Consider the following 16,444-nt stretch of genomic DNA (forward strand, 5'->3'; position numbering starts at 1 on the left):
AGTAGTGCTTCATCTAGTGGCAGTGGCATATCAGGCTCTGTTTGGGCACAGCAGTGCCAAATTTTTTCCCTTTTACTTTCTTCTTTGTTCTGTCAGTGCTAACAGTTGTCAGTTGTAAGAGATGTTGGAAGGAAGGATTGCCCTGCCAGAGTTTTGGGAACAGTCTCTCTCTGCAGACTGGCCCTTGCTGTGGACTGTAGCCTTTGATGAGATTCACTAGTGCCCAGGGAAGTCATTCATCAGGCCTTCATAGCACCACAGGGATATCACATGATGATCAGGCAGGAATGTATTCACAGAGTCAGTTAGGTTGGAAAAGATCTCTGAGATCATCATGTCCAACCTTTGCCTGATCACCACAATGTCACCTAGACAATGGCACTAAATGGCACATCCACTTTTTTCTTAAAAGCGAACAGACACTGTGGCTCTGCCTCCTCCTTGGGCAGTCCATTGCAGTGTCTAAATATTTGTTCTCTGGAGAAATTTGTCCTGACATTCAACTTAAACCTCCCCTAGCACAACTGCCTCATGCACAGCTTCTGTTGAGTTCACATTGGGTCCCACTCATGCCTTTGTGCCATTGTCTGTTTTCTCTGTCCCTGCTGTTCCTAACAGGCACAGAAAGCACATCCACACTGAGCACGCCAAAATCGACAACCACTACCTCGCCAACGGAGACTCCCACCACCACCACCAGCCCTCCAACCACAACCACTGGTCCTGGATCAACAACAACCATCTCAACTCCTCAAAGTATGTTCCCAAAACCAACAATTCTCACCAAAACCCCTCTTCCCCCAGGAACAAAATTAACAAAAAATTCTCTGGTTCTGTTGTCATGTCTGGCCTTGCTGTGGGAGTAGTGAAAGTCCATGAAGCACCTCCATATGTGGCTCTAGATGGGATCAGGGATGGGTGTAACTTCTGAGAGTCCTGGGAAAAGTCCTGTGGTCAAATCTTGCCCTTGGGCTGGCTATTTCATAAGGAACAAGGATTTAGGGGTTCTTGGGGGAAAGTCTTGTCTTTCCTGACTCAACAGTGCTTCAAGATGGTATTTCATGTTGGTGCCCAGCTGAGACAGATGCTGAACCAATGGGTAACATTGCTTTTGCAGCTGTTGGACCCTGTCTTTCAGCTGGCCAGAATGTAGTCACTGGACCTGTGGAGTGCAATTGGAGTGGGACTTGGTCTTGTGGAAGTGCATTTCAGGCTGTGTTTGGGCTCAGTCATTTCTCCTCCTCCTATGCCTTCTCAGTGTCAGTTGTTTTTAGCTGTTAAACATGTAAGAAGGAATGATTCTCCTGCCAGCCTTTGAGGGAGCAGTTTCACTCAGCATACTGCCTCTTGCCATGAGGTTTTGGTCTTTGGCTATCACCTCACCTGGTGAGATCCACTAAGTGCCCTAGGAAGCCCTGCATCAGGCCGACATTGAAATATAGGGGGAATCACTTGCCAATCAGGCACAAATATACTCCTGGGCTTGCTTTCCTTCCCAGCTTCCCCTCTTATCTCCTATTCCATGAATTAGTGAGGTGTTCCAGTAATGAGGCAGAGATAGAAAGCTCCAGCAAGTTTGAAAGCATTGCTCCTCCTTACCTATTGGTGGGTCTTTCTGATTTTGTGAGAAGCACCTTCCAGCACCATCTCTAATCTCTTCACTAGGGAAGGAGGGCCATGATGCTCTGTGTGCATGGTTGTCAAGGATTCTGCTTTCTATGGCCTGAAAGGAAGCGCTGGTTCTGGGGACCTTTGTTGTGCTAAGGGTGGGCTGACCTCTCTAGCTCTGTGCTCGCTGCCTCATGTGCAGCTTCTGTTGAGTTTCTGTTGAGTCTCACTGATGCCTTTGTGCCTTTGTCTCTTTTCTCCATCTCTGCTGTTTCTAACAGCCCCACCTACGAAGACACCAAGCACGCCAGAAACGCCAAGTACTCCCACTCCAACAGCATCTGAAACTCCCAACATCACGTCCAGCACCACGATGACCCCCAGCAGCACCACCAGCATCAGCACCCACAAGACAACGACAACAACTGTTACTGGCTCATCAACAACTTTCTCAACTACTTCAAGCGCACCTACACCCACATGGGAATGGACAACCACTTCCAAGTCACCGGAGACTCTCAGCAGCACCACGACAACCACCAGCACCAGTACCACGACAACCACCAGCACCAGCAGCAGCATCACCACCAGCAGAGCACCGACGACAACAACAACAACTGTTCCAACAACCACCCAAACTCCTGCACGTATGTTCCAAAACCAAAAAATTCCTGCCAAAAGCCCTGTGCCTCCAACTACAGTACCAACAAATAATTCTCTGGCTCTGTTGTTGCTTCTGGCCTTGCTATGGGAGTAGGGAAGATCCATGAGTACCTCCATATGTGTCTCTGGAAGGGATCAGGGATGGGTGTAATTTCTGGGCAGCCTGTGGCTAAATCTGGCCCTTGTTCTGGCTGTTTGAAAGGAACAAGGATTTAGGGGACCTTGGGAGAAGGTCTTGTCTTCCCTGCCTCAACAGTGCTCCAAGGAGGTATTTCATACTTGTGCCCAGATTAGACAGATACTGAAGTGATGGGAATGTTGCTTTTGCTGCCATTGGACCTTGTCCTTCAGCTGTCCAGAATGTAGTCACTGGACCCAAGGTGTGCAGTTGGAGTGGAGCTAAAGTTTGTGGCAGTGGCATTTCAGGCTCTGTTTGGGCACAGCTGTGCAGACCTACTTCCCTTTCTCTGCTGTTTTGTTTCTGTGGCCATTGCTGCGACTTTCCAGCTGTTTGGGCTGTAGGGTGTTTCCACGGCTTTAGCTGGCAGAGTTTGGGGATTGGTTTCAGAGCTCAGATTGCCACTTTGGACAGACCCAGGCTCTGGGCAGCTGGATTCTACCAGCGTTCCTGTTGGTGCTTGTCTCCAGCAATCTGTGTGCTGCTGAGAGGTGCTGGAAAGCACTGGGAAGCAGCTGAGGCTTTGTCAGCAGCGCGGGTCCTGTGCCTGCTTTCCCTCTTTCCCTGTCGTTCGTCAGATGTTTTCCCAGTGGTTGGTTTCTCCATGAGATATTGAGGTGGTGTGCATGGCCCAAGAAGCTGAGAGAGTGGCAGGAGTCTCTGCTTAGTCGCACACTCTGCCTCCTGTATGGGCCTTAAGTGTGTGTTTTTTTGCATACAAAGGAGTGTGCCCTCCAGCTGGGGCACACACACATAACTCATGAGTGCCTGTGTCCTGATTTGGGCCAGGAGTGGTTTTTAGGGCCAGGAAGGAGAGGCCTGGCCAGACCACTGAGCTTTCTTATGGCCAGTGTTGGCTGAGTGCAGTAGCAGCCTGAGGGGCACTGCTGAGTGCAGGGGATGCCCAGAGCACCACCTGTGTGTGAGTTGGTGCCCTGCATTGTTGTCTCTCTCCTGTCTGTTTCTGACTGTCTGTCTTGTTGTCTCCTCAGCGTGTGAGTGCATCTGGACAGACTGGATTGATGTGACTTATCCAGATGCTTCTGACAAGAATAGTGGTGACTACGAAACCTTTGAGAACATTTGGAAGAAATACCCCTCCTGGGATTGTGCAAAAGTTGAGAATATTTCATGCCGAGCAGAGAAATTCCCTAGCACTTCCATTGCAGATTTAGGGCAGAAAGTGGAATGTAATGTTAACGTAGGGCTCATTTGTAACAATAAAGATCAGCAGATAGGAGGTATAATACCAATGCCGGTGTGCCTCAACTATGAGATCAGTGTCTGCTGCACCCCCAACAAACCAGAGTGTCTTCCAACTCCAAGCACCACGAGCACCACAACTTCCACAGCTTCCACCACAACGAGCAGTGTGTCCCCTCCAATATCAACCACCGCTCCAACATCAACATCAGTGGAGACTCGCAGCCCTACCATCACCACCACCACCACCACCACCTGGGTGCCCCCCAGCAGCACCACCACTAGTGGCAGCACCTCAGAGACAACAAGAACTGCTCCTGTCTCAACAACACCCGTTTCAACTACTTCAAGCACATCCACGCCCACACCAACCTACACCACCACCACCTCACCAACTCCAGGTACTTCTCTGATCTGTGTTCTCATGTGTTTCCTTGCTGTGGGGAGCTGGAGGTCTGTCAGCCCCTCCATTTGTGCCTCTCTCTGGGATCTGAGACTGAACTAATTGTTGTGTATCCCCTGAAATGGCCTTTGCCCAAAGGTGGTGCGTGGCCTGGTTGTTTCAGAAGGAGCAAGAATACAGGGCTCTATGTCCTCCTTTCCTGTAGAGATCTTGATCCTCTTGTTACTGTGCAAACATCCTTCCGTGACCACAGATTCCCATCTCAGCTCTTACTCCATGAGTTAGTGAGGTGTTCAGGTAATGAGGTAGAGATGGAAAGTCCCCAGCAGATGAAAAGCATTACTCTTCCTCCTCTCTTCCATATCAGTAGTTCTCTCTGATTTTGTGAGACATGCCTTCCAGCACTATCCCCAGTCTCCTAGCTAGGCAAGGAGGGCTGTGACCCATCCTATGGGTGCATGGATGTCAAGGATTCTGCTTTTTATGGCCAGAAAGGGAGGGGTGGCTCTGGAGACCTTTGTTGTTCTAAGGTGCCCTGCCTTGTCTATGTCTGTGGCTGCCGCCTGATGTGCAGCTTCTGTTGAGTTCACATTGAGTCCCACTGATGCCTTTGTGTCTTTGTCTGTTTTCTCTGTCCCTGCTCTTTCTAACAGGCACAACTCCATCCACACCAAGCACAGCATCCCCTACAGCAGAATTTCCCACCACGTCCCTGGAGACTTCCAGCAGCACCACCACCACCCCCAGCACCAGCACCCCGGCAACGAAAACCAGTCTTATTGGATCACCAACGCCCACCTCAACTACTTCAAGCACATCTTCACCATCACCAACATACACCACCTCCTTATCAACTCCAGGTGCTTTTAAGTTTTGTAGTGTCATATGTTCTTTACCTTTGAGACTGCTGAGGGTCTGTGAACACCTACTTTTTTGCCTCTGTGTGGTATTATGAATGAATTGACTTCTGGGCAGCCCCTGAAACAGCCTTTGCCCAAAGCTAGCCCTTCAGTCTGTTTCAGATGGAATAAGAACTTAGTAGCTTTTGCTGCTGTTGGACTTTGTCTTTCAGCTGGCCAGAGTGGCATCACATGGACACATGGAGTGTGATGGAGTGGGGCTTGATTTTGTAACACTTGCATTTCAGGCTCTCTTTAGGCACCAATCTGTGGTCTGTATTCCTTCTCTCCTGCTCCTTTCCCATGTCAATACTAATGCTTCTCAGCTATTATAGATGGAGGAAGGAAGCATTCTTCTACCATACTTTTGGAAACAGTTTACTCTGTAGACTGTGACTTTCTGTGAACTGTGGTCTTTGCCTGACCAAATTCACTAGTACTCTGGGAACTCCTGTCAGCAGAAAACCACTTGCCAATTAGCCATGCACATATTCCTGTGCATGGTTCCTTCCCTGACCACAGCTTCCCATCTCAGCTCTTTCCTGAGGATTTACTGTGGTGTTCTAGATAATGAGTCAGAGATAGAAAGCCCCAGCACAATCAAAAGCTTGCTCCTTTTCATCTCCTTACCTGTTAGTAGGTCTTTCTGATTTTGTGCAAAGCACATTCCAGCACCATCCCCAGTCCCTTTACTAGGAGAGGAGGGGTATGACCCTGTGTATGCACAAATTTCAAGAGAGGGGGCCAGAAAGGAAGGTCTCATGCTAGGGATCTTTGCTGTACTAAGGGTGGGCTGACCTCTCTAGGCCTGTGGCAATGGCCTCATGTGCATCTTCTGTTCAGCTCCTATTGAGTCCCACTCATTCATTTGTATCTTTGTTTTCTCTGTTCCTGCTGTTCCTAACAGGCACACCTCCATCCACACTGAGCACACCAAAATCAACAACCACTACCTTGCCGCCGGAGACTACCACCACCACCACCAGCCCTCCGAGGACCACAACCACTGTTCCTGGATCAACAACAACCATCTCAACTCCTCAAAGTATGTTCCCAATGCTAGTAATTCCCATAAAACCCCCTCTGCATCTAAGCACAGAACCAACAAAAAATTCTCTGGTTCTGTTGTCATTTCTGGCCTGGCTGTGTCAGTAATGAGGGTCTGTGAGTACATCCATTTGTGGCTCTGTGTGGGATCAAGGATGTGTGTAACTTTTGGGCATTACAGGCAATGAGATGTGCCCAAAGTTAATTTGGGCTCTTTCAAAAGTGATGAGGATGCAGGCTCCCAGGAAGAAGTTCTTGTCTTTCTTGATGCAACATTTTCTGACCTTGTACTGGGAGTACTGAAGGTCTGAGAGTAACCTCCATTTGTGACTCTGGATAGGACTGGGGATGGGTGTAACTTCTGGACATCCTAGGAAATGTCATGTGCCCAAAGCCGGCCTTTTGTTCTGGCTGCTTCAGAAGGAACAATGATTTAGGGGTCCTGGGCAGGCGGTTTTGACTTCCCTGACTCAACAGTGCTCCCAGGTGATATTTCATCCTGGTGCCTCATCTTGTACAGATTCTGAAGTGATGGAAACCTTGTTTGTACCCCTGTTGGTCCTAATCCTTCCGCTGGCCAGAATGTAGTCACCGGACCCATGGAGTGCAATTGCAGTGGGACTTGGTGTTGTGACACTTGCATTTCAGGCTCTAGTTGGGCACAGCTGTGTATAGTTTCCCACCTTTCTGCTCCTCCCTTACCCTTTTACTGTTAATGGTGTTCAGCTACTCTAGGTGTAAGAAGGAAGGATTCTTCTGCCAGGCTTTTGGGAACAGTTCCAGTCTGCATACTACCCTTTGCTGTGAGCTGTGGTCTTTGGCTGATCAGATCCACCAGTACACTGGGGAGCCCTTTATCAGGCTGACACTGGGAAATCACATGAGAAACGGGCAGCAAGATATTCCTTTGCATGCTTCCTTCCCTTACCACACGTTCCCATGTCAGGTCTTGCTCCAGTGTTTAGTGAGCTGTTCAGGTAATGAGGCAGAGCTAGAAAGCTCCAGCAAGTTTGAAAGCATTACCGATCCTCATTTCTTACCTATGGGTAGTGCATTCTTACATTGTAAGAAGCATCTTCCAGCAGCATTCCCAGTCTCCTAGCTAGGGGAGGAGGACCTGGATGGACGTCAAGGATTCAGCTTTCTGAGGCCAAAACCAGAGGGCTGGTTCTGGGGTTCTCTGTTGTTCTAATGGTGGGCTGACGTGTCTATGTCTGTGGCTGCTGTCTGTGGTCGATGTGCAGCTTCTGTTGAGTTCACATTGAGTCCCACTGATGCCTTTGTGTCTTTGTCTGTTTTCTCTGTCCCTGCTCTTTCTAACAGGCACAACTCCATCCACACCAAGCACACCACCATCGACAACCTCTCCCTCAACACCGGAGACTCTCACCACCACCACCAGCCCTCCAACCACAACCACAACCACAACAAGAACACCAACGGTTACTGGATCTTCCATGACCACATCAAGTCCTGGAAGTATGTACCCAGCAGTAGTCATTCCCACCAAATTCCTCTGCATCTAACTGCACAACCAACAAATAATTATCTGGTTGTTCTGTTATTTCTGACCTTGTACTGGGAGTACTGAAGGTCTGAGAGTAACCTCCATTTGTGACTCTGGATAGGACTGGGGATGGGTGTAACTTCTGGACATCCTAGGAAATGTCATGTGCCCAAAGCCGGCCTTTTGTTCTGGCTGCTTCAGAAGGAACAATGATTTAGGGGTCCTGGGCAGGCGGTTTTGACTTCCCTGACTCAACAGTGCTCCCAGGTGATATTTCATCCTGGTGCCTCATCTTGTACAGATTCTGAAGTGATGGAAACCTTGTTTGTACCCCTGTTGGTCCTAATCCTTCCGCTGGCCAGAATGTAGTCACCGGACCCATGGAGTGCAATTGCAGTGGGACTTGGTGTTGTGACACTTGCATTTCAGGCTCTATTTGGGCACAGCTGTGTATAGTTTCCTACTTTCTGCTCCTCCCTTACCCTTTTACTGTTAATGGTGTTCAGCTACTCTAGGTGTAAGAAGGAAGGATTCTTCTGCCAGGCTTTTGGGAACAGTTCCAGTCTGCATACTACCCTTTGCTGTGAGCTGTGGTCTTTGGCTGATCAGATCCACCAGTACACTGGGGAGCCCTTTATCAGGCTGACACTGGGAAGTCACATGACAAATGGGCAGCAAGATATTCCTGTGCATGCTTCCTTCCCTTACCACACGTTCCCATGTCAGGTCTTGCTCCAGTGTTTAGTGAGCTGTTCAGGTAATGAGGCAGAGCTAGAAAGCTCCAGCAAGTTTGAAAGCATTACCGCTCCTCATTTCTTACCTATGGGTAGTGCATTCTTACATTGTAAGAAGCATCTTCCAGCAGCATTCCCAGTCTCCTAGCTTGGACAGGACAGCTGTCACCCTCTCTGTGCATGGATGTCAAGGATTCTGCTTTTTATGGCCAGAAAGGGAGGGGTGGCTCTGGAGACCTTTGTTGTTCTAAGGGTGCCCTGCCTTGTCTATGTCTGTGGCTGCCGCCTGATGTGCAGCTTCTGTTGAGTTCACATTGAGTCCCACTGATGCCTTTGTGCCTTTGTTTTCTTTGCCCCTGCTGTTTCTAACAGGCACAACTCCATCCACACCAAGCACACCACAATCGACAACCTCTCCCTCGACACCGGAGACTCTCACCACCACGTCCAGTACCACGATGCCCCCCAGCAGCACCACCAGCATCAGCACCCCGAGCACAACAACTGTTACTGGATCACCAACACCCACCTCAACTACTCCAAGCACATCCACGCCCACACCAACATACACCACCACCACATCAATTCCAGGTACTTCTACATTTTGTGCTCTCACATGTTTCCCTGCTTGTTGGAGTAATGACAGTTCGTAAGCACCTCTTTCTGTCCCTTTATGGGATTAGGGATGGGTATAACTCCCAGGTATTCCAGGAAATGGGCTGTTCCAAACCTGGGGGTTTGGGCTCAGTGTTTCATAAGGAACAAGAATTCAGGGATCATTAGAAGATTGTCTTGGCTTCCCTGACTCAACAGGGCTCTAAGGTGTTGTTTCACTCTGGTGAAACAGCTTAGTGAGATGTTAAACTGATGAGAAATGTTGCTCATGCTGTTTTTTGCGCCGTGGTTCTGCTAACAAGAATGGAATCACTGGATCCATGGAGTTCAGTTGGAGTAGTGCTTCATCTAGTGGCAGTGGCATATCAGGCTCTGTTTGGGCACAGCAGTGCCAAATTTTTTCCCTTTTACTTTCTTCTTTGTTCTGTCAGTGCTAACAGTTGTCAGTTGTAAGAGATGTTGGAAGGAAGGATTGCCCTGCCAGAGTTTTGGGAACAGTCTCTCTCTGCAGACTGGCCCTTGCTGTGGACTGTAGCCTTTGATGAGATTCACTAGTGCCCAGGGAAGTCATTCATCAGGCCTTCATAGCACCACAGGGATATCACATGATGATCAGGCAGGAATGTATTCACAGAGTCAGTTAGGTTGGAAAAGATCTCTGAGATCATCATGTCCAACCTTTGCCTGATCACCACAATGTCACCTAGACAATGGCACTAAATGGCACATCCACTTTTTTCTTAAAAGCGAACAGACACTGTGGCTCTGCCTCCTCCTTGGGCAGTCCATTGCAGTGTCTAAATATTTGTTCTCTGGAGAAATTTGTCCTGACATTCAACTTAAACCTCCCCTAGCACAACTGCCTCATGCACAGCTTCTGTTGAGTTCACATTGGGTCCCACTCATGCCTTTGTGCCATTGTCTGTTTTCTCTGTCCCTGCTGTTCCTAACAGGCACAGAAAGCACATCCACACTGAGCACGCCAAAATCGACAACCACTACCTCGCCAACGGAGACTCCCACCACCACCACCAGCCCTCCAACCACAACCACTGGTCCTGGATCAACAACAACCATCTCAACTCCTCAAAGTATGTTCCCAAAACCAACAATTCTCACCAAAACCCCTCTTCCCCCAGGAACAAAATTAACAAAAAATTCTCTGGTTCTGTTGTCATGTCTGGCCTTGCTGTGGGAGTAGTGAAAGTCCATGAAGCACCTCCATATGTGGCTCTAGATGGGATCAGGGATGGGTGTAACTTCTGAGAGTCCTGGGAAAAGTCCTGTGGTCAAATCTTGCCCTTGGGCTGGCTATTTCATAAGGAACAAGGATTTAGGGGTTCTTGGGGGAAAGTCTTGTCTTTCCTGACTCAACAGTGCTTCAAGATGGTATTTCATGTTGGTGCCCAGCTGAGACAGATGCTGAACCAATGGGTAACATTGCTTTTGCAGCTGTTGGACCCTGTCTTTCAGCTGGCCAGAATGTAGTCACTGGACCTGTGGAGTGCAATTGGAGTGGGACTTGGTCTTGTGGAAGTGCATTTCAGGCTGTGTTTGGGCTCAGTCATTTCTCCTCCTCCTATGCCTTCTCAGTGTCAGTTGTTTTTAGCTGTTAAACATGTAAGAAGGAATGATTCTCCTGCCAGCCTTTGAGGGAGCAGTTTCACTCAGCATACTGCCTCTTGCCATGAGGTTTTGGTCTTTGGCTATCACCTCACCTGGTGAGATCCACTAAGTGCCCTAGGAAGCCCTGCATCAGGCCGACATTGAAATATAGGGGGAATCACTTGCCAATCAGGCACAAATATACTCCTGGGCTTGCTTTCCTTCCCAGCTTCCCCTCTTATCTCCTATTCCATGAATTAGTGAGGTGTTCCAGTAATGAGGCAGAGATAGAAAGCTCCAGCAAGTTTGAAAGCATTGCTCCTCCTTACCTATTGGTGGGTCTTTCTGATTTTGTGAGAAGCACCTTCCAGCACCATCTCTAATCTCTTCACTAGGGAAGGAGGGCCATGATGCTCTGTGTGCATGGTTGTCAAGGATTCTGCTTTCTATGGCCTGAAAGGAAGCGCTGGTTCTGGGGACCTTTGTTGTGCTAAGGGTGGGCTGACCTCTCTAGCTCTGTGCTCGCTGCCTCATGTGCAGCTTCTGTTGAGTTTCTGTTGAGTCTCACTGATGCCTTTGTGCCTTTGTCTCTTTTCTCCATCTCTGCTGTTTCTAACAGCCCCACCTACGAAGACACCAAGCACGCCAGAAACGCCAAGTACTCCCACTCCAACAGCATCTGAAACTCCCAACATCACGTCCAGCACCACGATGACCCCCAGCAGCACCACCAGCATCAGCACCCACAAGACAACGACAACAACTGTTACTGGCTCATCAACAACTTTCTCAACTACTTCAAGCGCACCTACACCCACATGGGAATGGACAACCACTTCCAAGTCACCGGAGACTCTCAGCAGCACCACGACAACCACCAGCACCAGTACCACGACAACCACCAGCACCAGCAGCAGCATCACCACCAGCAGAGCACCGACGACAACAACAACAACTGTTCCAACAACCACCCAAACTCCTGCACGTATGTTCCAAAACCAAAAAATTCCTGCCAAAAGCCCTGTGCCTCCAACTACAGTACCAACAAATAATTCTCTGGCTCTGTTGTTGCTTCTGGCCTTGCTATGGGAGTAGGGAAGATCCATGAGTACCTCCATATGTGTCTCTGGAAGGGATCAGGGATGGGTGTAATTTCTGGGCAGCCTGTGGCTAAATCTGGCCCTTGTTCTGGCTGTTTGAAAGGAACAAGGATTTAGGGGACCTTGGGAGAAGGTCTTGTCTTCCCTGCCTCAACAGTGCTCCAAGGAGGTATTTCATACTTGTGCCCAGATTAGACAGATACTGAAGTGATGGGAATGTTGCTTTTGCTGCCATTGGACCTTGTCCTTCAGCTGTCCAGAATGTAGTCACTGGACCCAAGGTGTGCAGTTGGAGTGGAGCTAAAGTTTGTGGCAGTGGCATTTCAGGCTCTGTTTGGGCACAGCTGTGCAGACCTACTTCCCTTTCTCTGCTGTTTTGTTTCTATGGCCATTGCTGCGACTTTCCAGCTGTTTGGGCTGTAGGGTGTTTCCACGGCTTTAGCTGGCAGAGTTTGGGGATTGGTTTCAGAGCTCAGATTGCCACTTTGGACAGACCCAGGCTCTGGGCAGCTGGATTCTACCAGCGTTCCTGTTGGTGCTTGTCTCCAGCAATCTGTGTGCTGCTGAGAGGTGCTGGAAAGCACTGGGAAGCAGCTGAGGCTTTGTCAGCAGCGCGGGTCCTGTGCCTGCTTTCCCTCTTTCCCTGTCGTTCGTCAGATGTTTTCCCAGTGGTTGGTTTCTCCATGAGATATTGAGGTGGTGTGCATGGCCCAAGAAGCTGAGAGAGTGGCAGGAGTCTCTGCTTAGTCGCACACTCTGCCTCCTGTATGGGCCTTAAGTGTGTGTTTTTTTGCATACAAAGGAGTGTGCCCTCCAGCTGGGGCACACACACATAACTCATGAGTGCCTGTGTCCTGATTTGGGCCAGGAGTGGTTTTTAGGGCCAGGAAGGAGAGGCCTGGCCAGACCACTGAGCTTTCTTATGGCCAGTGTTGGCTGAGTGCAGTAGCAGCCTGAGGGGCACTGCTGAGTGCAGGGGATGCCCAGAGCACCACCTGTGTGTGAGTTGGTGCCCTGCATTGTTGTCTCTCTCCTGTCTGTTTCTGACTGTCTGTCTTGTTGTCTCCTCAGCGTGTGAGTGCATCTGGACAGACTGGATTGATGTGACTTATCCAGATGCTTCTGACAAGAATAGTGGTGACTACGAAACCTTTGAGAACATTTGGAAGAAATACCCCTCCTGGGATTGTGCAAAAGTTGAGAATATTTCATGCCGAGCAGAGAAATTCCCTAGCACTTCCATTGCAGATTTAGGGCAGAAAGTGGAATGTAATGTTAACGTAGGGCTCATTTGTAACAATAAAGATCAGCAGATAGGAGGTATAATACCAATGCCGGTGTGCCTCAACTATGAGATCAGTGTCTGCTGCACCCCCAACAAACCAGAGTGTCTTCCAACTCCAAGCACCACGAGCACCACAACTTCCACAGCTTCCACCACAACGAGCAGTGTGTCCCCTCCAATATCAACCACCGCTCCAACATCAACATCAGTGGAGACTCGCAGCCCTACCATCACCACCACCACCACCACCACCTGGGTGCCCCCCAGCAGCACCACCACTAGTGGCAGCACCTCAGAGACAACAAGAACTGCTCCTGTCTCAACAACACCCGTTTCAACTACTTCAAGCACATCCACGCCCACACCAACCTACACCACCACCACCTCACCAACTCCAGGTACTTCTCTGATCTGTGTTCTCATGTGTTTCCTTGCTGTGGGGAGCTGGAGGTCTGTCAGCCCCTCCATTTGTGCCTCTCTCTGGGATCTGAGACTGAACTAATTGTTGTGTATCCCCTGAAATGGCCTTTGCCCAAAGGTGGTGCGTGGCCTGGTTGTTTCAGAAGGAGCAAGAATACAGGGCTCTATGTCCTCCTTTCCTGTAGAGATCTTGATCCTCTTGTTACTGTGCAAACATCCTTCCGTGACCACAGATTCCCATCTCAGCTCTTACTCCATGAGTTAGTGAGGTGTTCAGGTAATGAGGTAGAGATGGAAAGTCCCCAGCAGATGAAAAGCATTACTCTTCCTCCTCTCTTCCATATCAGTAGTTCTCTCTGATTTTGTGAGACATGCCTTCCAGCACTATCCCCAGTCTCCTAGCTAGGCAAGGAGGGCTGTGACCCATCCTATGGGTGCATGGATGTCAAGGATTCTGCTTTTTATGGCCAGAAAGGGAGGGGTGGCTCTGGAGACCTTTGTTGCTCTAAGGTGCCCTGCCTTGTCTATGTCTGTGGCTGCCGCCTGATGTGCAGCTTCTGTTGAGTTCACATTGAGTCCCACTGATGCCTTTGTGTCTTTGTCTGTTTTCTCTGTCCCTGCTCTTTCTAACAGGCACAACTCCATCCACACCAAGCACAGCATCCCCTACAGCAGAATTGCCCACCACGTCCCTGGAGACTTCCAGCAGCACCACCACCACCCCCAGCACCAGCACCCCGGCAACGAAAACCAGTCTTATTGGATCACCAACGCCCACCTCAACTACTTCAAGCACATCTTCACCATCACCAACATACACCACCTCCTTATCAACTCCAGGTGCTTTTAAGTTTTGTAGTGTCATATGTTCTTTACCTTTGAGACTGCTGAGGGTCTGTGAACACCTACTTTTTTGCCTCTGTGTGGTATTATGAATGAATTGACTTCTGGGCAGCCCCTGAAACAGCCTTTGCCCAAAGCTAGCCCTTCAGTCTGTTTCAGATGGAATAAGAACTTAGTAGCTTTTGCTGCTGTTGGACTTTGTCTTTCAGCTGGCCAGAGTGGCATCACATGGACACATGGAGTGTGATGGAGTGGGGCTTGATTTTGTAACACTTGCATTTCAGGCTCTCTTTAGGCACCAATCTGTGGTCTGTATTCCTTCTCTCCTGCTCCTTTCCCATGTCAATACTAATGCTTCTCAGCTATTATAGATGGAGGAAGGAAGCATTCTTCTACCATACTTTTGGAAACAGTTTACTCTGTAGACTGTGACTTTCTGTGAACTGTGGTCTTTGCCTGACCAAATTCACTAGTACTCTGGGAACTCCTGTCAGCAGAAAACCACTTGCCAATTAGCCATGCACATATTCCTGTGCATGGTTCCTTCCCTGACCACAGCTTCCCATCTCAGCTCTTTCCTGAGGATTTACTGTGGTGTTCTAGATAATGAGTCAGAGATAGAAAGCCCCAGCACAATCAAAAGCTTGCTCCTTTTCATCTCCTTACCTGTTAGTAGGTCTTTCTGATTTTGTGCAAAGCACATTCCAGCACCATCCCCAGTCCCTTTACTAGGAGAGGAGGGGTATGACCCTGTGTATGCACAAATTTCAAGAGAGGGGGCCAGAAAGGAAGGTCTCATGCTAGGGATCTTTGCTGTACTAAGGGTGGGCTGACCTCTCTAGGCCTGTGGCAATGGCCTCATGTGCATCTTCTGTTCAGCTCCTATTGAGTCCCACTCATTCATTTGTATCTTTGTTTTCTCTGTTCCTGCTGTTCCTAACAGGCACACCTCCATCCACACTGAGCACACCAAAATCAACAACCACTACCTTGCCGCCGGAGACTACCACCACCACCACCAGCCCTCCGAGGACCACAACCACTGTTCCTGGATCAACAACAACCATCTCAACTCCTCAAAGTATGTTCCCAATGCTAGTAATTCCCATAAAACCCCCTCTGCATCTAAGCACAGAACCAACAAAAAATTCTCTGGTTCTGTTGTCATTTCTGGCCTGGCTGTGTCAGTAATGAGGGTCTGTGAGTACATCCATTTGTGGCTCTGTGTGGGATCAAGGATGTGTGTAACTTTTGGGCATTACAGGCAATGAGATGTGCCCAAAGTTAATTTGGGCTCTTTCAAAAGTGATGAGGATGCAGGCTCCCAGGAAGAAGTTCTTGTCTTTCTTGATGCAACAGTGCCCTGAGGAGGTATTTCGTTTTCTTGCCCAGCTAAGACACACGCCGAGCTGATGTAAAATGTTGCTTTTGCAGCTGCTGGACCATGTCCTTCTGCTGGGCAGAATATAGTGATGGAACCCATGATGTGCAGTTGGACAGTAAATTTTGTTCTTGGCACTGGCATTTAGGCACTGTTTTAGGCTCAGCTGTATAAACTTTTTCCCTCACTTCTCCTTGGCTAATCAGATCCACTAGTACTGTGTGATGTCCTTTATCAGGGTGACATTGGGAAAATCACATGACTAAAATGTGTTCTGCTGCATGATCCATTTCTGGAGCACAGATTCCCCTGAGTTTTTATTCTATGAGTTAGTGAGGTATTTAGGTAATGAGGCAGAGATAGAAAGCCCCAGGCAGATCCAGAGCATTACTCCTCCTCATCTCTTAAATACTTACCTACTAGGTAGGTCTCTCTAATTTTGTGAGAAGCACCTTCCAGCACCATCCCCAGTCTCTTCACTGGGAAAGGAGGGCCATGACTATCTCTTTACCTGGATGTCAATGAGTTTTCTTTCTGGGCTAAGAAAAGAAGGGCTGGTACTAGGCACCTTTGCTGTGCTAAGGGTGGGCTGACCTCTCTAGGTCTCTGTCAGCTGCCTCATGTGCAGCTTCCATTTAGCTCTTGTTGAGTCTCACTCATGCCTTTGTGCCATTGTCTGTTTTCTCTGTCCCTGCTGTTCCTAACAGGCACAGAAAGCACATCCACACTGAGCACGCCAAAATCGACAACCACTACCTCGCCAACGGAGACTCCCACCACCACCACCAGCCCTCCAACCACAACCACTGGTCCTGGATCAACAACAACCATCTCAACTCCTCAAAGTATGTTCCCAAAACCAACAATTCTCACCAAAACCCCTCTTCCCCCAGGAACAAAATTAACAAAAAATTCTCTGGTTCTGTTGTCATGTCTGGCCTTGCTGTGAAAGT

The 16,444-nt window shown here is 49.0% G+C and overlaps 1 protein-coding gene across 1 annotated transcript in view; it reads left to right on the plus strand.

Annotated features, from left to right (window-relative positions):
- Window positions 1-16,444, plus strand: part of MUC2 (mucin 2, oligomeric mucus/gel-forming) — a 66,881-nt gene that overhangs the window by 32,332 nt on the left and 18,105 nt on the right. The window contains exons 37-46 of the mRNA XM_058025777.1: window positions 3,442-3,823; window positions 4,709-4,915; window positions 5,862-5,999; window positions 7,325-7,480; window positions 8,615-8,833; window positions 9,811-9,948; window positions 10,692-10,797; window positions 11,167-11,500; window positions 12,634-13,011; window positions 16,199-16,300. Of these exons, the coding sequence (XP_057881760.1) occupies window positions 3,442-3,823; window positions 4,709-4,915; window positions 5,862-5,999; window positions 7,325-7,480; window positions 8,615-8,833; window positions 9,811-9,948; window positions 10,692-10,797; window positions 11,167-11,500; window positions 12,634-13,011; window positions 16,199-16,300 (2,160 nt within the window). The remainder of the gene's footprint in view (window positions 1-3,441; window positions 3,824-4,708; window positions 4,916-5,861; window positions 6,000-7,324; window positions 7,481-8,614; window positions 8,834-9,810; window positions 9,949-10,691; window positions 10,798-11,166; window positions 11,501-12,633; window positions 13,012-16,198; window positions 16,301-16,444) is intronic.

The sequence above is a fragment of the Melospiza georgiana genome, chromosome 6 (genome assembly GCF_028018845.1).
Source record: "Melospiza georgiana isolate bMelGeo1 chromosome 6, bMelGeo1.pri, whole genome shotgun sequence".
Taxonomy (NCBI): Eukaryota; Metazoa; Chordata; class Aves; order Passeriformes; family Passerellidae; genus Melospiza; species Melospiza georgiana.